The 19,768-nt window shown below is 35.5% G+C and overlaps 1 protein-coding gene across 5 annotated transcripts in view; it reads right to left on the bottom strand.

Annotated features, from left to right (window-relative positions):
- VPS13B (vacuolar protein sorting 13 homolog B) overlaps positions 1 to 19,768 on the bottom strand; it is a gene marked incomplete at both ends in the record, with an annotated part of 778,321 nt that overhangs the window by 722,759 nt on the left and 35,794 nt on the right. For all 5 annotated transcript variants that reach the window (XM_079722541.1, XM_079722545.1, XM_079722542.1 and 2 more), the window contains one exon: positions 16,117 to 16,237. In XM_079722541.1, the coding sequence (XP_079578667.1) occupies positions 16,117 to 16,237 (121 nt within the window). The remainder of the gene's footprint in view (positions 1 to 16,116; positions 16,238 to 19,768) is intronic.

Below are 19,768 nucleotides of genomic sequence, written 5' to 3'. Positions count from 1 at the left end.
ATCACTCCATATTTAGAGACTCCCTAGGAATATATCTCTTCAAGTGAAATAACAATAATTCAGGTCTATTCCACAAGCATCTGAAAACGCAAGGTCACTCTGGGGATAAGAACCTCTAAGACGTCATATTAGATGGCTCTAAAACAACAGCCTCCTGCTAGTCAACCTTTCCAGAAATTCTTATCATTATCCAACTCTCTCCCACCCACAAACCCCATTCCTCCAAACATATACATCTAATGCCCACAGGGCCAGAAAAAACACTATGAATTTTCACTGACTTTGCTCATGATCTTCCCTCTGTGTAGAACACTTTGTCCATTCTCCCATCTTGTTCAGGCCCAGTATGAATGTCCTCTGCCCTATATCCTCTTCTCCAATGTCCCTCACCCTACACATCAACATTAAGGAGACTGTATCACTTTTCTTGGGCTTATGTTACCTCATAAGCATATCATTTGTATATGTTTATGTATAATTACCTTCTCTGTTAAACTATGAAATCCTAGAGAGCAAAGATTATATTTTGTTTATCTGATATGATTAAATTAAATAGTGTGTGGCAAATACTTGGGTTACAAACAGACAGTACTTGCAATCAGTTTATCCTAACATGGTCACTAGGAAGCCAAGTTGCTCAAACACAGAGATTCCATGGTTGATGACTTGGTTACAGCACCTAAAAACTTCCTCATCAAATTTTTGGTGTAAAATATTTCGGGGGGTTATGCAGCATAATATAGGCAACTTATAGTTAAAGGAAAAGTTAGTTCCCTCTAATGTTCTTGCCTTTCTTGTAAGGTTGAAATTATTTCAAAACAAAACTTATTTGGAAGGTTAAGAATAAGGATTCCTTATTGGTAATGCAGTAGAGAGGTTCTATAATACAAGAATTTTTTTTTAATCCATCAGCTTTAGTAACTAAAAGATAACTTAGGGCACTTACTGTAGGAGCTAAGGAAAATAGCTGTGAGTTGAAGATACTTATTACCAGTATTATTATTTAAGACAGAGAAGTTCTAAACAACTAAGGAAGGGTAAAAAAGAGAAATAAGTGTAAGTACTGACAAGAAGAACACAAAATCACCATTACATGAAGATGACTGTTTTTTATATAGAAAATCCAAAAGATATAACTGAAAAATACTGAATATCGATCAGCTAACAAAATATAAAAATTTGCTATTCTTCATAACGAAATGAAAAGAGAATGGTTTAAAAAAATGATAATTCCTGCTAGCAATAAAAGATATGATAGCATTTTCCATCTATAAAAGTTTCAAAGAAATATTTTTTGATAATAAAAAACAACATTGGACCAAAAATGTGCTTGTTAGAAAATATTGTTAACAAAATTTTTCACAGGGAATAATTTGGTTACACATGCCAAAACCTTAAAATTACTCACAAATTTTGATTTTATAGTTGATAATTTCTCCTAAGGAAATAAACAGAGGTGTGTGCAAAGATTTACCTACCAGTATGTTTGTTAAAGCATTTTAGAAAACAGAAAATGAAAAATAACCTAAATAACAAAAAAAGGGACTGATTAAACAAACTATGGAACAATTACACAATGTAATACATGCCAATGATTAAAATAACATTGTGAAAATATTAATGTCCTTGAAACATGTTCCTAATGTTAAAAAACACACATTACAAAAAAAAATGTATATGTGTATGTGCACACACACACACATAAAGAAACAAAAGTCTCTAAAAGGTTGTACATCAAAATGTTAACAGGTTGCATGTTCTGGGTAAGATAAAGTAAGCACATTCCACTCTTTCTCACTGAAGGTAGCCAGAAAACCTGGAAAGAAAGTATGGAGCAGCTATTTCAGGACACTGAAAAGTAAACAGTAAGCACGAGAGGGGAAATAGAAGAATGAAAATCAGAGCTTACAAAGACAAAACAAATAATAAAATGGTAGAAGTAAATTCAAACATATCGGTAATTATTCTAATTTAATTGTATTGTGGCCAGAGAGGATGGTCTTTATGATAATGATTCTTTGAAATTTGTCAAGAATTCCTTTTTGATCAACTCTTTTTCAATGTCTATACATATCCAATGTGTGCATCAAAAGAATGTACACTGTCTTATCTGCTGGGTGCAGAGTTTTACATGTATCTATAAAACAATCTTGTTAATTGTGCTATTCAAAGACCCAGTTTGGGTATTTTTTTTTTTGTCTGCTTGATTATTACATTTCAAAGATAGGCTGTTAGGTACATACAAAGCCATCATATATTTTTTGGAGAACAGTGCCTTTTACTATAATTCAGCATCTATTATATACGTCCATCAATGCTTTTGCCTTAAGTTTTATTTTGCCTGATCTTTATGTTATTTTTGGATAGTGCTTTTCTACTATACCATTTTCCATCCCTTCATTTTCAATTTTTCTTACCTCTCCATTTTACCTCTGTGTTTTAGAAGCCACATACACCTGAACATAACCACTCCTTTCTTTTAGTATCCCAAAAATATTAATTGTGCCTCCTTAGAGCTCCTCTTTGCTTTGGTTTTGCACTGTAGTTAGTAGTTTACAAAATCTCCTATACTAAGCCATTAATTCTCTAAGGGCAAAAATAGCCTTCAACTAGCTACTCCAGCATACAGCAATAAAGATTTGGGGAACTGAACAGCCTGCTTCCACTAAGCAATGTTTTGAAACTCAATCTAATTAGAATGAAATAAAAGCTCTCCAGTTATCACTTTTTCTGTTATAAACAAAATATAGATTGAAGGTTAGATAGATTAATATCTATCTAGATAGACTGAAGGTTATTGACAAAAGCATAACATACTTTTAAAATGATCAATATATTAAGGAGAAAGAACACCTGTATGGCAGAAATGGCTAGCTATCCATCAATATTTTGTGCTTCCCCTTCCAGAATGTAGAATTGTTTCTGAGATACGACTTCTAAGATATACATAATGTCCATGAAGATAGTTTTCCTCAATGAAATTTGAGAAGGATATGTATCACTTCCAACCTGGGGGTAGTAAGAAGTTGATAGGTCTTCTCCAGATTCTCCGCTTAAAAAGGCTGAAAGCAGGTCTGCAGACCTACTAGAGAATGGACTTGAGGATACGGGGAGGGGGAAGGGTAAGCTGGGACAAAGTGAGACAGTGGCATGGACATATATACACTACCAAATGTAAAATAGATAGCTAGTGAGAAGCAGCCACATAGCACAGGGAGATCAGCTCCGTGCTTTGTGACCACCTAGAGGGGTGGGATAGGGAGGGTGGGAGGGAGGGATATGCAAGAGGGAAGAGATATGGGGACATATGTATATGTATATAACTGATTCACTTTGTTACAAAGCAGAAACTGACACACCATCGTAAAGCAATTATACTCTAATAAAGATGTTTAAAAAAAAAAAGAAAAAAAGGCTGAAAGCAGTATAATTCAAAGCCTGGGTAGGGCATAGCAGAGCCTCAAGATAAAAGGAACCTGGGCTTCTGACAGAACACTACCTTGACTAGTACATAAAGAAAACAAACACTTCTGTCATGCTAATCCCCTGAAATTTAGAAGTTAAGGTGTCCACCATGTAATATTAACTTAACTTACACATCTGGTCATTTTTTTTTAAAGTTTTTCCTGAAAATGTTAATGGAAAATGTTAAAAACAGTAAAAGCATAAAAATAGAAGAGGTAAAATAAGCTCTGAATTTCTTTTTCATTTACAACAAGGTTCTCTCTATTCTTAGATGTTCCAGAAAGGAACAGTGATTAGATAGCTTAAATTGCTGAGCTTCCCCACAGGCAAGTAGACAAGAAATGATTGTGCTATCTTCTACAAAATACATTGCCATTTTTGGCCCAGGCTCTCGAAGAGCTGATATATTACAAATATTCTTAAATTATCTGATACTCTCTCTAACTATTATTAAACTCCCTTCAAGAGATATTTTTCAGAAAACCAAGCCCTAACAGCCTAAGGTGGCAAGCATTAAGCAAACACACACACACACACACCCCTTCCATTTCATATTCAATATTTTCTGCAGAAAACAAAATCTTGACTAAATGACTACTAATTTAATAATATATACCTCATGTATACCACAGGTATTGTAAAGTATAATAAGGTATTCCTCATCTACACCAAAATATCTAAGTTTCCAATTTCTCATCCACAAAATGTAAGCTAGATCAGAGGCTTAGCTGGGGCCTATAGGTAGACTTCAGTGAGTATGTGAATACCCCACAGTCACATGCAAATTTTAAATGTGCCTATGTGGGTCTATAACTTTTTCAACAGATTTTCAAGCATCTATGTCCCAAAAAAGATAGACTGCTAAACCAGAAAAATCAGAAGTAGCTTCTTATTCTACATTTCAATGACTCTATGATTCTGATTATCGATCTCTGAAAACCCCGTGTGATTTTATGCAGTTCAGTTTTTATGCAGTGCAGTAAATACATAAATGGCTATTATGAACCAGACATTGTATCAGATCGGAGCTGGCCAAATCAGGCTGTGCCATCTGTTGTTATAAATAAAGTTTTATTGGAACATAGTCACAAACATTAGTTTATTTATAGTTTATGGCTGACTTCACAGTACATCAAAAAAGTGAAAGAGCTGTAACAGAAAATATATGGCTTGCAAAGCCTAAAATATTTAGTAACTGGCCCTTTACAGAAAATATTTCCTAACCTCCATGCTAGATGATGAAGATCAAAGATGTCTAGGTCACAACTTCAGACCCAGTGGGCAACATAATTTTTAATTTATCTATACCCTAAATATTTCCATTGCACCCTGTGTGTGTGTACATACATATATTGGGTTGGCCAAAATCTTTGACTGGTGTTTTCCGTAAGATGACTCTAGTAGTGCTTAGTTGTCTTTAACTTCATTTGAAACAATTCTGTTAAGACTGTATTGTGACAGCTGTCATATCAGCGTGCATTTAAAAAAAGATCAACATTGATGAATTTTTGTGTAGCCATTTTAATACTGAACATGGAAGGAAAAGCAACATTTTTGGCATATTATGCTCTATTATTTCAAGAAAGGTAAAAACACAACTGAAACGCAAAAAAAGATTTGTGCGGTGTACGGAGAAGATGCTGTGACTGATAGCACATGTCAAAAGTGGTTTACGAAGTTTTGTGCTGTAGATTTCTCGCTGGACCATGCTCCACGGTCAGATAGACCAGTTGAAGTTGATAACGATCAAATAGAGACATTAATTGAGAACAATCAATGTTATACCATGTGAAGATAGCCAACATACTCAAAATACCCAAATCAACCACGTAAAGTCATTTGCACCAGCTTGGTTATGTAAATTGCTCTGATGTTTGGGTTCCACGTAAGTTAACCAAAAAAAAACCTTTTTTTTTTCTTTTTTAAATTTTTGAACTTTATTTTTTTTATACAGCAGGTTCTTATTAGTCATCCATTTTACACACATCAGTGTATACATGTCAACCCCAATCGCCCAATTCATCACACCACCACCACCACACCACCACAGCTTTCCACCCTTGGTGTCCATACATGTGTTCTCTACATCTGTGTCTCAACTTCTGCCCAGCAAACCGGTTCATCTGTACCATTTTTCTAGGTTCCACATACATGCATTGATATACGATATTTGTGTTTCTCTTTCTGACTTACTTCACTCTGTATGACAGTCTCTAGATCCATCCACGTCTCAACAAATGACCCAATTTCGTTCCTTTTTATGCCTGAGTAATATTCCATTGTATATATGTACCACATCTTCTTTATCCATTTATCTGTCAACGGGCATTTAGGTTGTTTCCATGACTTGGTTATTATAAATAGTGCTGCAATGAACACTGGGGTGAATGTCTTTTTGAATTATGGTTTTCTCTAGGTATATGCCCAGTAGTGGGATTGCTGGATCATATGGTAATTCTATTTTTACTTTTTTAAGGAACCTCCATACTATTCTCCATACTGGCTGTATCAATTTACATTCCCACCAACAGTGCAAGAGGGTTCCCTTTTCTCCACACCCTCTCCAACACTTATTGTTTGTAGATTTTCTGATGATGCCCATTCTAAACGGTGTGAGGTGACACCTCATTGTAGTTTTGATTTTCATTTCTCTAATAATTAGTGATGGTGAGCAAATTATCATGTGCTTCTTGGACATCTGTATGTCTTCTTCAGAGAAATGTCTACTTAGGTCTTCTGCCCATTTGTGGATTCGGTTGTTTGTTTTTTCAAAATTGAGCTGCATGAGCTGTTTATATATTTTGGAGAATAATCCTTTGTCCATTGATTTGCTTGCAAATATTTTCTCCATTCTGAGGGTTGTCTTTTTGTCTTCTTTATGGTTTCCTTTGATGTGCAAAAGCTTTGCAGTTTCATTAGGTCCCACTGTGTATTTTTGTTTTCATTTTCATTACTCTAGGAGGTAGATCAAAAAACATCCCCCTGTGATTTATGTCAGAGTGTTCTTCCTATGTTTTCCTCTAAGAGTTTTATAGTGTCTGGTCTTACATTTAGGTCTCTAATCCATTTTGAGTTTATTTTTGTGTATGGTGTTAGGGAGTGTTCTAATTTCATTCTTTTACATGTAGCTGTCTAGTTTTCCCAGCACCACTTATTGAAGAGGCTGTCTTTTCTCCATTGTATATCCCACCTCCTTTGTCATAGATTAGTTGACCATAGGTGCGTGGGTTTATCTCTGGGCTTTCTATCTTGTTCCATTGATCTGTGTTTCTGTTTTTGTGCCAGTTCTATACTGCCTTGATTACTGTAGCTTTGTAGTATAGTCTGAAATCAGGGAGTCTGATTTCTCCACCTGTTTTTTTATCTCAAGACTGCTTTGGCTATTCAGGGTCTTTTGTGTCTCCACACAATTTTTAAGATTTTTTGTTCTAGTTCCGTAAAAAATGCCATTGGCAACTTGATAGGGATTGTATTGAATCTGTAGATTGCTTTGGATAGTATAGTCATTTTTCACAATATTGATTCTTCCAATCCAAGAACATGGTATATCTCTCCATCTGTTGCTATCATCTTTAATTTCTTTCATCAGTGTCTTATAGTTTTCTGCATACAGGTCTCTTGTCTCCCTAGGTAGCTGTACTCCTAGGTATTTTTTTCTTTTTGTTGCAATGGTAAATGGGAGTGTTTCCTTAATTTCTCTTTCAGATTTTTCATCATTAGTGTATAGGAATGCAAGAGATTTCTGTGCATTAATGCTGTATCCTGCAACTTTACCAAATTCATTGATTAGCTCTAGTAGTTTTCTGGTGACATCTTTAGGATTCTCTATGTATAGTATCATGTCATCTGCAAACAGTGACAGCTTTACTTCTGCTTTTCCAATTTGTATTCCTTTTATTTCTTTTTCTCCTCTGATTGCCATGGCTAGGACTTCCAAAACTATGTTGAATAATAGTGGTGAGAGTGGACATCCTTGTCGCGTTCCTGATCTTAGAGGAAATGCTTTCAGTTTTTCACCACTGAGAACGATGTTTGCTGTGGGTTTGTCGTATATTGCCTTTATTAGGTTGAGGTAGGTTCCCTCTATGCCCACCTTCTGGAGAGTTTTTATCATAAATCGGTGTTGAATTTTGTCAAAAGCTTTTTCTACATCTACTGATATAATCATATAGTTTTTATTTTTCAATTTGTTAATATGGTGTATCACATTGATTGATTTATGTATATTGAAGAATCCTTGCACCCCTTGGATAAATCCCACTTGATCATGGTTTATGATACTTTTAACGTGGTGTTGGATTCTGTTTGCTAGTATTTTGTTGAGGATTTTTGCATCTATATTCATCAGTGATATTGGTCTGTAATTTTCTTTTCTGGTAGTATCTTTGTCTGGTTTTGGTATCAGGGTGATGGTGGCCTCATAAAATGAGTTTGGGAGTGTTGCTTCCTCTGCAATTTTTTGGACGAGTTTGAGAAGGATGGGTGTTAGCTCTTCTCTAAATGTTTGACAGAATTCACCTGTGAAACCATCTGGTCCTGGACTTTTGTTTGTTGGAAGATTTTTAAACACAGTTTCAAGTTCATTACTCGTAGTTGGTCTGTTCATCTTTTCTATTGCTTCCTGGTTCAGTCTTGGAAAGTTATACCTTTCTAAGAATTTATCCGTTTCTTCCAGGTTGTCCACTTTATTCGTACAGAGTTGTCTGTAGTCTCTTAGGATGCTTTGTATTTCTGTGGTGTCTGTTGTAACTTCTCCTTTTTCATTTCTCATTTTACTGATTTGAGTCCTCTCCCTCTTTTTCTTATCAGTCTGGCTAATGGTTTTTTTTTTAACATCTTTATTGGAGTATAATTGCTTTACAATGGTGTGTTAGTTTCTGCTTTATAACAAAGTGAATCAGTTATACATATACATATGTTCCCATATCTCTTCCCTCTTGCGTCTCCCTCCCTCCTACCCTCCCCATCCCATGGCTAATGGTTTATCAGTTTTGTTTATCTTCTCAAAGTACCAGCTTTTAGTTTTATTCACCTTTGCCATTGTTTTCTTTGTCTCTATTTCATTTATTTCTGCTCCAATCTTTATTATTTCTTTCCTCTGCTAACTTTGGGTTTTGTTTGTTCTTCTTTCTCTAGTTCCTTTAGGTGTAAGGTTAGATTGTTTGAGATTTTTCTTGTTTCTTGAGGTAGGCTTGTATAGCTATAAACTTCCCTCTTAGAACTGCTCTTTCTGCATCCCATAGGTTCTGGATCGTCGTGTTTTCATTGTCATTTGTCTCTAGGTATTTTTTGATTTCCTCTGATTTCTTCAGTGAACTCTTGGTTATTTAGTAATGTATTGTGTAGCCTACATGTGTTTGTGTTTTTTACATTTATTTCCCTGTAATTCATTTCTAGTCTCATAGCGTTGTGGTCAGAAAAGATGCTTGATATGATTTCAATTTTCTTAAATTTACTGAGGCTTGATTTGTGACCCAAGCTGTGATCTATCCTGTAGAATGTTCCATGAGCACTTGAGAAGAAAGTGTAATCTGCTGGTTTTGGATGGAATGTCCTATAAATATCAATTAAATCTACCTGGTCTATTGTGTCATTTAAAGCTTCTGTTTCCTTATTTATTTCCATTTTGGATGATCTGTCCAGTGGTGTAAGTGAGGTGTTAAAGTCCCCCACTATTACGGTGCTACTGTCAATTTCCTGTTTTATAGCTGTTAGCAGTGGTCTTGTGTAATAAGGTGCTCCTACGTTGGATGCATATATATTTATAATTGTTATATCTTCTTCTTGGATTGATCCCTTGATCATTATGTAGTGTCCTTCCTTGTCTCTTGTAACATTCTTTATTTTAAAGTCTATTTTATCTGATATGAGTATTGCTACTCCAGCTTTCTTTTGATTTCCATTTGCATGGAATATCTTTTTCCATCCCCTCACTTTCAGCCTGTATGTGTCCCTAGGTCTGAAGTGGGTTTCTTGTAGACAGCCTATATGTGTGTCTCATTTTCGTATCCATTCAGCAAGCCTGTGTCTTTTGGTTGCAGCATTTAATCCATTCACGTTTAAGGTAATTATCGATATGTATGTTCCTATTACCATTTTCTTAATGTTGGGGGGTTTGTTTTTGTACGTCCTTTTCTACTCTTGTGTTTCCCACTTAGAGAAGGTCCTTTAGCATTTGTTGTAGAGCTGGTATTGTAGTGCTGAATTCTCTTAGCTTTTGCTTGTCTGTGAAGCTTTTGATTTCTCCATTGAATCTGAATGAGATCCTTGCCAGGTAGAGTAATCTTGGTTGTAGGTTCTTCCCTTTCATCACTTTAAGTACATCATGCTACTCCCCTCTGGCTTGTAGAGTTTCTGCTGAGAAATCAGCTGTTAACCTTATGGGAGTTCCCTTGTATGTTATTTGTCAGTTTTCCCTTGCTGCTTTTAGTAATTTTTCTTTGTCTTTAATTTTTTGCCAGTTTGATTACTATGTGTCTCAGCGTGTTTCTCCTTGGGTTTATCCTGTATGGGACTCTCTGTGTGCTTCCTGGACTTGGACAGCTATTTCTTTTCCCACATTAGGGAATTTTTCAACTATATTCTCTTCAAATATTTTCTCTGGTCCTTTCTCTCTCTCTTCTCCTTCTGGGACCCCTATAATGCGAATGCTGTTGTGTTTAATGTTGTCCCAGAGGTCTCTTAGGCTGTCTTCATTTCTTTTCATTCTTTTTTCTTTATTCTGTTCTGCGGCAGTGAACTCCACCATTCTGTCTTTCAGGTCTCTTATCCATTCTTCTGCCTCAGTTATTCTGCTATTGGTTCCTTCTAGTGTATTTTTTCATTTCAGTTATTGTATTGTTCATATCTGTTTGTTTGTTCTTTAATTCTTCTAGATCTTTGTTAAACATTTCTTACATCTTCTTGATCTTTGCCTCCATCCTTTTTCCGAGGTCCTGGATCAACTTGACTCTCGTTATTCTGAATTTTTTTTCTAGAAGGTTGCCTTTCTCCACTTCATTTAGTTGTTTTTCTGGAGTTTTATGTTGTTCCTTCACCTGGTACATAGCTCTCTGCCTTTTCATCTTGTCTATCTTTCTGTGAATGTGGTTTTTTGTTCCACAGGCTGCAGGACTGTAGTTCTTCTTGCTTCTGCTCTCTGCCCTCTGGTGGATGAGGCTCTCTAAGAGGCTTGTGCAAGTTTCCTGATGGGAGAGTCTGATGGTGGGTAGAGCTGGCTGTTGCTCTTGTGGGAAGAGCTCAGTAAAACTTTAAACTGCTTGTCTACTGATGGATGGGACTGGGTTCCCTCCCTGTTGGTTGTTTGGCCTGAGGCAACCCAACACTGGAGCCTATCGGGGCTCTTTGGTAGGGCTAATGGCGGACTCTGGGAGGGCTCACACCAAGGAATACTTCCCAGAACTTCTGCTGCCAGTGTCCTTGTCCTCACGGTGAGACACAGCCACACCCTGCCTCCGCAGGAGACCCTCCAACACTAGCAGGTAGGTCTGGTTCAGTCTCCCCTGGGGTCACTGCTCCTTCCCCTGGGTCCCGATGCACATACTACCTTGTGTGTGCCCTCCAAGAGTGGAGTCTCTGTTTCCCCCAGTCCTGTCAAAGTCCTGCAATCAAATCCCACTAGCCTTAGAAGTCTGATTCTCTAGGAATTCCTCCTCCTGTTGCCAGACCCCCAGGTTGGGAAGCCTGGCGTGGGGCTCAGAACCTTCATTTCAGTGGGTGGACTTCTGTGGTATAAGTGTTATCCAGTCTGTGAGTCACCCACCCAGCGGTTATGGGCTTTGATTTTAATGTGATTGCGCCCCTCCTGCCATCTCACTGTGGCTTCTCCTTTGTCTTTGTACGTGGGGTATCTTTTTTGGTGAGTTCCAGTGTCCTCTTATCGATGACTGTCCAGCAGGTAGTTGTGATTCTGGTGTTCTCACAAGAGGGAGTGACAGCATGAAAAAAACCTTCTTGACCATATTTCCACATGTGTTTCTCCACTGAAATGTAACGAAAACGTTCCGTTTTTAAAACCAATTGTGACGAGCAATGAAAAGTGTATACTGTACAATAATGTGGCACGGAAGAGATCATGGAGCAAGAAAAATGAACCACCACCAACCACACCAATGGCCAGTCTTCATCCAAAGAAGGTGATGTTGTGTATATGGTGGGATTGGAAGCTCCTCTATTATGAGCTCCTTCCGGAAAACCAAACAGTTAATTCCAACAAGTACTGGTCCCAGTTAGACCGACTGAAAGCAGCACTCGACAGAAAGCATCCGGAATTAGTCAACAGAAAACACATAATCTTCCATTAGGATAACGCAATACCGTGTGTTTCTTTGATGACCAGACTAAAACTGTTACAGCTTGGCTGGGAAGTTCTGATTCATCCTCCATATTCACCAGACATTGCACCTTCGGATTTCCATTCATTTTGGGCTTTATAAAATTCCCTTAATGGAAAAAATTTCAATTCCCTAGAGGACTGTTCTTTGCTCAAAAAGATGAGAAGTATTGGAAAGATGGAATTATGAAGTGGCCTGGAAAATGTCAGAACGTAGTGGAACAAAACTGTGAATACGTTGGTCAATAAAGTACTTGGTGAAAATGAAAAATGTGTCTTTTATTTTTGCTTAAAAACCAAAGGAACTTTTTGGCCATCCCAATACATATATTCTGAGTAAAAGGGTAAGGAGAAAAAAAGGGAAGAGACAATTACATGACAAAATCAAAAAAGAGGAAGCTATGCACTAGAACACAAAATTTATCTGAGCTTCCTAGAAAATAAGTAGAAAAAAACTTTAATGAAAAAATATTTAACAAGAAAAAACATATCCGTTAATTAAGAGGTCCTGAATAAATTAAAGGACAATACCCTTAATGCCACTTTAGAGAAAATGCAGAAGCAGCCCACAGAAGGCTGGCTTCTTACAATGACCTTCAACAAAACCAAAGGTTGTACACTTCAGAGAGCATAGGACTAAATAATCCAGGTATGTAGCTTAGAAGTAATCTCACTTCTAAGCTAGATAAAGTACAGAGAATACTGAGGAAAGCATGAATGAAGAAAGAAATAAATGAAACAACCTTAAACTTTCTCTCTAAATAGGAATTGTCAACATAACTTACTGAGTATCCTAGGCCCACAATTCAAAACTGTTATTAAAAGTAATTGAAGGTTCTGGCCTATATATCAGTAACTGAAAGAAAATGTGTATGGTTCAAATCAGTCAGATTCAAACTCTTTTGACCTCTCTCCCAGTAAGAAATATTACATCATAACCCAGCAAAGCACATATATATGCATAAGTTTCTTGAAATATGATTAACCTTTACTATATGCCCCACACTATGTGGTTTTCTATTCTATGTTACATATTGTTTAAATGCTTGCCATGACCCACTAAATTGCTTTCACAATGCACTCATTGGTCAGGGTGCATAATCTGAAAAAGACTGTTCCAGATAACAAGACCAGAAATTGCAAAGAAAATATGAGATATCGACTTGTGTTTCTTTCCTATTAGAGGGGTGCCCATCCTTAAAGATATAGAACAACTATTCGCAACACCAAAACTTTTCTCAAAAAGCATCTCTGAATCTATGTAAATGTTTGAACGCCAAAATTATAACCACAGATGCTGGAAGAAATAACTTTGCCCTAGAAAATTTTGAAAACTGGAATTCATCTCTACCATGAAAGAACCTTAATATAGGTTCTTTACAGGTAAGATAACATTGCCAGAAATGAGTCCTCAAATAACCTTATGAGTTAATCTTGAAATAAAAGGATTATCCAACTGGACTGTCAAATTATCCTTTTTTTTCCTTTGGCAATATTAAGTTTAGCTGCTCTGCCTTCCAGTAATTGTCCAACAAGTTCAGTTACTTTCTAAAGCAACTCCTTTAACTGTGATTTTTGTCACAGCATAAAAGAGGATATGAGTCCTGTTAGGTAAGGCAGAAAAGCACCTGTTAATCCAAAAGCTACTTCAAGTAGTTCAGTAGAACACAGCTCTGTTTTATGCCACTAAAAATAGGATGTTTTATGTTACGTTTATTTTTATGTTTTATGCTCCTAAAAATAGGTCAGTTCTCCCAATCCTGAATATCAGTATAAATTCCAATACAGTCTCTAAAGAATCATTAAAAGTCTGGGACCTGTTTTGAGGACATGCAAGTTGGCCCACAGAAGATTTTTAGTGAAATCAACAACTGACAAAAGCTTTAAATTTTTCTTAAACAAGTTCTTTCTTAAAAGAAAAAAAAAATGTAATAAGACTCAACAGTTAAACCTAAAACTGATTATTCTTTGCCAGGATATTGATGGAGAGAGTTGTATACAATGAGCTTGCTTAGGAAGTTTTAAGGGGATATGTAGTCAGAAATCTGGAGGGGTAAAGGGGTTGCCCATTTCATAAATAAGAACAAGCTATAGTTTAATTTACAGTTTAATTAGATTCACCAGAGATTTCTCCCAAGGAGTTAATACTTATGAAAAGAATTTAGAAAGCTCTTTAACCATCATAACTACTCTAAGTAGAATTAGAAACATTCAGAAGTAAAATAACTTCTTCTGGTACCTTCTCCAGCCATAGCAATTAACCTATAAGGCCAGAGAGAATACTGAGATCTGTTAGGTAAAGTTCCTAAGAACACAAAGCATCAGCATTAACATCACTATAACACCAGTTAAATATGTTCAATTCAAATGTAATTTAGAACCTATATTTGAGGGAGGAGGGCTATGAAATGATGTACCTAATGGCAACCTCTTACAAGTAAAGTAGATGGTGCCAGAAGACTGTCAAAAATTAACAGGTTTGAAATTGGGTTCAACTTAGGTTGAAACCAGCTTACAAACCTTTGGAGCAGAAACAAGTGTATACCAATGTCAGCTATACCTCAAAAAAAAGAAGTAACTGATAAATAAAATCGAAAGAGAAGTGACAGATAACTACTAACAGTAAAAAGGCAGCAATGCACTTTGGCTACAGAGCTGACATGTAACAATCATTGTTTTTTTTCCTTCATTAAACATTTATCAAGGAACTGTTATTTGTAAGCCACTACTCCTCCAGATAAATAAAAATTTCAGTTTCCTTTGTTTATCAAGAAGCAAGAGGAACAAAGAGACTATAGGTAGAGTCAGAGGCAAGTCTTTGCTTGGAGAGGATGTAAGAAAGCAACCATACTGCAATAAAAAAAATTTTTTTTTAATCCCAGTTATCATCTTAAAATGTAAAAAAGGATTTGGGTCTCCTTAGGTGTTGACTTTGCATCAGATAAATTAGCCTGTTTTCAGAGTTCTCTGTGAGTTAAAACGGGATTGGGATCCACTTTTTAGGTACTGGAACTAATATAAATAAGGAAGAAAGTCCTGAGTCCCCAAGAAGAGCTGACTTCCATCCCTCTTCTCTGTTTCCCTGATGACAACAAATAACTATAAGACTGTAAGTGTAATGAAGAAATAAACAGAAACATAAAAAAAAAAACAGAAAAAGAATGAAATACCTGCACTGACACTTTGCTCTGCAAAATCGCCACATGGAAAAGACTATAACTATTATATAAACATTTCAAGCAATACAAAGCTAACTTAAATTTCTGGGAACTTTTTATACAATGATAAAATTATTATTTAACTTAATGATGTAATGAGTGCTTATCTTACCCAGCACAATATGTCTCCTTTTTATTTAATGTGAAACGCTGTTAAAAGCATCAGATGTGCACTAGTGTTCCATGAAGATGTATTTGATTCCTGACCTTTAATCTAGGAAAAATTTAAGGGAAGGGGTCCTGATATATGATCATGTGCATAGGGACAAACAGCAGCAAAGTAAGAACAATGTATTAATTATTGGGATTTGTCCTTTAATCATCCTCAAGAGATGATTAGAATCTATGAGAAAATAAATGAAAGGAATTATATATATAGTTGAAGTGATGAAGCTTTTAATCTGGAGACTGGAAGCTGTCTGAAATGATCTGTGTTATTTTGTTGTTTAGATCAGTGATTCCTATACTTACAGATGAGTAAATTTTAAGACAAAAATATATTCAAGTAACTGTCATTCAGTCACCCACCTTTTAATCTTAAATAAAGGAGTAAATAGAAAAAAAAAAAAAAAGAAATAAACTTAAGGAATAAACCTAGGGCAAAAGAGCATCAAAATTTGAATGAGTCCAGAGCCCTCACAAATGTCTTTCAATCTGTTCTGATGTCATGCAGCAAATGTACACATATTTTAAATACTTTATAACACTAAAAAATATGGAAAATATATATTCTACAAAGGGCTACAATGATTAATAACAATCAAAATTTTGGTTTTATCAGTGCCCTTAGAAGTTACCTGGTGGCGGGACTTCCCTTGTGGTGCAGTGGTTAAGAATCTGCCTGCCAATGTAGGGGACACGGATTCGAGCCCTGGTCTGGGAAGATCCCACATGCCACAGAACAACTAAGCCCATACGCCACAACTACTGAAGCCTGCGTGACGCAACTACTGAGCCCACGTGCTGCAACTACTGAAACCCATGCGCCTAGAGCCCGTGCTCCACAACAAGAGAAGCCACGGCAATGAGAAGCGCACACACAGCAACAAAGACCCAACGCAGCCAAAAATAAACGAAAATTAAAAATAAAAAAGAAGTTACCTGGTGGCAAATCAGGATCTGTGGGAGCAGCCTGCTGAATTCTTCGGGGTTTTACTGATGACTTTGTGTTCTCAGTAGTACTACGGTTGGTAGAATTAGAACCACAGCTTTCATGGTCATCCTATTTTTATTTTGAAGAAAGAGAAGTATCAGTCACCATTAAAGAATTTTAAAAAGTTTTGTTGCATGTATGCAGGTTACTAAAATGTGATAAGATAGACTCTTCAGGGTTTTTTTTTAGCTCTAAAAATCTATGTAACCAAAATTTTTCATAATTTGCATTCTTAAACACCATTTTAAAACTAAGTAGTAGTTTAAAATCATAAATTGTCTATTTCTTTAGTTGGTATCAAAAGAAACCACTTGATAATGTCAAAAAAAATTCTTATATATGGTTTTAGCAAAAGAAGACAATTCACAGGAAGCTTTTAAACATTTTCCATTGGAAAATGCAAAATAAATGGAAAGGGTCTTAATATTCCCCTATTTCTTTATATGTTAAGACCCTTATTATTTTGTGACTTAAATTAAGAAGCCAAGCTGTCTTTTTAATCACCTTTAACAATTAATCTTAATCATCCTCAGAAATCTTAGCATCCTATTTAACACTGTTCACTGAATTGAATATTGTTCAGATTAGATATAAGGTTTAACTGGGTTTTGATATGGATAAGATAAAAACTTCAAAAAAATCATACATATTTTTGAAATTTATACAATGCAAATGAGTACTCTTTTCCTGACTTGATTCAACAAACATTTATATAATGCTTTTATGTGTTAATTGCTGGATTTACAAAGGCAAATTAGATATAATATCTGTTCTCAAAGATTTCAGAATCTATTTAAAACATATATAACCAGTCTACAAGAGTACTTTTTTGTTTGTTTTCAAGTAATAGGAACACAAAGAGTCATTCTATTTGGAAGAACTAGAGAGATGAGGCCGTTAAAACTGAGTGTAGAAATGTTTTAGGTTAAGATTGGAGGCTATAGGGGGAAAACTATGAACAGCACATGCAAGAATAATGATTAGTCAAAAAAAGCCACAGTATACAATGTTTAAGATGGGAGAACAATACCAGAAGCTAAAGACGTGGACTAGTTCAGTAAAAATGAGGTCACATTAAGAACCACAGAGATGCTAACGCTTAAGATTTAGTAATTAGGAGGAGGGTGCCAATAACCAAAGGAAAAAAAAAAAGACATTCAGTAACTGCAGTAGAGGGACAGGAGTGGAAGAAGTAAAAGAGTACTTCAAAGGGTGAATAACAAGTTAAGATGGAAAAAATAAACATAGATTGCTCTTTCAATAAGACGGATATTACAAGGAGGAAATAGATGAGGTAGTAAAACGAGGTAAAAGCATCTGACATCATCTTTTTCCTTTTGGGGGGATAAAAGAGCACATTCTGCTTGAATGAGAGATGCATATGAGGAGGCAGAGATCAAACATCTCTCCAACACAAAGGGAAACAGATGGTGTACTGTGCACCATCAATTCATTAATCAATAATAAAACTATTTCATAATGCTTAAAAGAATCGTGATAAATTTAGTTTTTCTCTTTTATATAGTTGAAGAGAAAATTTGAAGAATAAAAAGAAGGATACCCACTAAATTTACCATTCTAATAGCGTACTAGAGGCAAATAAGAACAATGATAGGACCTCCTTTAGGACACAAAAATTCTTATTCACTACCACACTAAGAGGATTATACAATAATAAAAGATGAATCTTTTACAATATAGCATGGCTTCAGATGCTAGTGTGATATATTAGCAAAAGAAAAAATTTCTGTTTGAAACTTCATTACAACAAAAAGTTAAAAATTTACTGTAACAAACAATAAAGGAAATTTTTGCACACACTTATGTTTAAGTTAATAAAAAACAAACTTCACAGCATTTCATTCCACAAAACAGCTTCACTATTCAATCTTTATAATGACATCTTCTGTTATTTTGGGGGATGTTATAGTCTCCAAATACTAAAAGACTACTACTGTGAATAAGACCTTACTGTAATTACTTTAAGTTCAACTTAGATCCTTAAAAATGTCTGTAGTCATACACTTCTGCACAATGTTAACATTAAAAGCACACTATTAATTTTTGAAACATATGGTTGTCTCAAAAGCCCAGAAGTAAAACATATTCATTAAAAAGATGTGAAAAAGTTCCAAGTGAACTGCCAAAACTAGCATAATTATGAAAATATTTAACACTGAAACCATCTGAAATCACATACTGTATATAGATTATAGTGATGTCATAATAAACATTCCAGCCAAAATGCACTAAAACTACTGCAGTCCAATAAATCTGGCATACACGAGATGACAAACATTTTAAAGCAAAAGAAAGAACAAGTTATTTTATTTTTAAAGTTATTAGCAGCAAAAAAGGGTAAAGTGCATAGACTAAATATGAGTTTTCAAATAGTTTAAAAAAAAGAACTGAATAAAGTTCCCTACAAACCACACATTTTTTTCACTTAGAAGAAAAACAAACTAAATAACTTTATTTGCTTAAACAAAAATTTTAATAAACCTGAAATTTCAGTGTGCCTTAAAAATGGGCATTAATCATGGTACCCGTAGGAATATGTACTATGAAACAAACATTACCAAATGTGCAAACATTTCTTTCTTAATTCTGGTTAGGAAATTATGGTTGTATATGTATTATAATTAGAAAATAATCCTTTTGATAATTTTGACTTGTTTTCATTTCAATTACATTTTAATTGCATCAATTAAGTGAGCTTCCATTCAAATCCTGCCCCAACTAAATTAAATTTTAAAAAAATAAAGCAAAACAACAATTATAATATTTACTATTAAAACTGGAATTACTTCCACCATTAGTTTGAGTTCATCATCTGCTTTTAACCAGTATGCATCACTTTGGACTATTACACATTTTAATTCATTGAAAGCCTCTAATTTCTAATAAAAGAAACTCTGTTCTCAAAAATACCAGCTAAAATGTTTTGAGATAATTTTTAACCCCAAACACATTACAGTTATATCTTTCTGATTTAGGATGCAATTTTTCCAAAATGTCTGGTAAGTAGACTTCATGGCAAAAGAATGTTGTCTCTTGGGGACCACATAGCTATTTCTGAAAATACTGCCCTTTGCGCCTCATGAAACAAGCAAGAATGTCATTTCCTTACAAAAGTTCCTAACAGAGTGAAAACGTGGCAAACGCTGTATGTAAACAGACCCATTACTTTCATAATGACTTGATCATGGGATCATGTTACATACTTTTCACCTGAGCCCTCACAGGGCTAGTCAACTAAAACTGGAAAACCATCAACTCCCAGATGCACCATAGTATGAATAAGGTTGAGGACAAAACTTAAAACAGGTGACTGAATCGTTCGAAGTCCTTGTTTAAAAAGAAAGGTTAAAAGTAAGAGAGAGTTGAAGAAGGAGAAAACGAAAGACAGAAGAAGCAATGTGCCTTATGTTCTTCAGCCTTGTGGCACCAAACTTGGCAAGCAGAGAAGGACTAAGGTTCACCTGGAAGCTCTGGTCACCAAAAGCTCCTGAACAGAGTGTGAGGGCCTTGGAAATGAACCGCTACAAAGCCCTTAGAGACATTCACCTCTATCCTCCTCCAGAAGCGGCAAGAGATTGC

Source organism: Hyperoodon ampullatus, assembly GCF_949752795.1.
Source record: "Hyperoodon ampullatus genome assembly, chromosome: 17".
In the NCBI taxonomy this organism is placed as follows: Eukaryota; Metazoa; Chordata; class Mammalia; order Artiodactyla; family Ziphiidae; genus Hyperoodon; species Hyperoodon ampullatus.
This window is presented reverse-complemented; position numbering and strand designations above follow the sequence as displayed.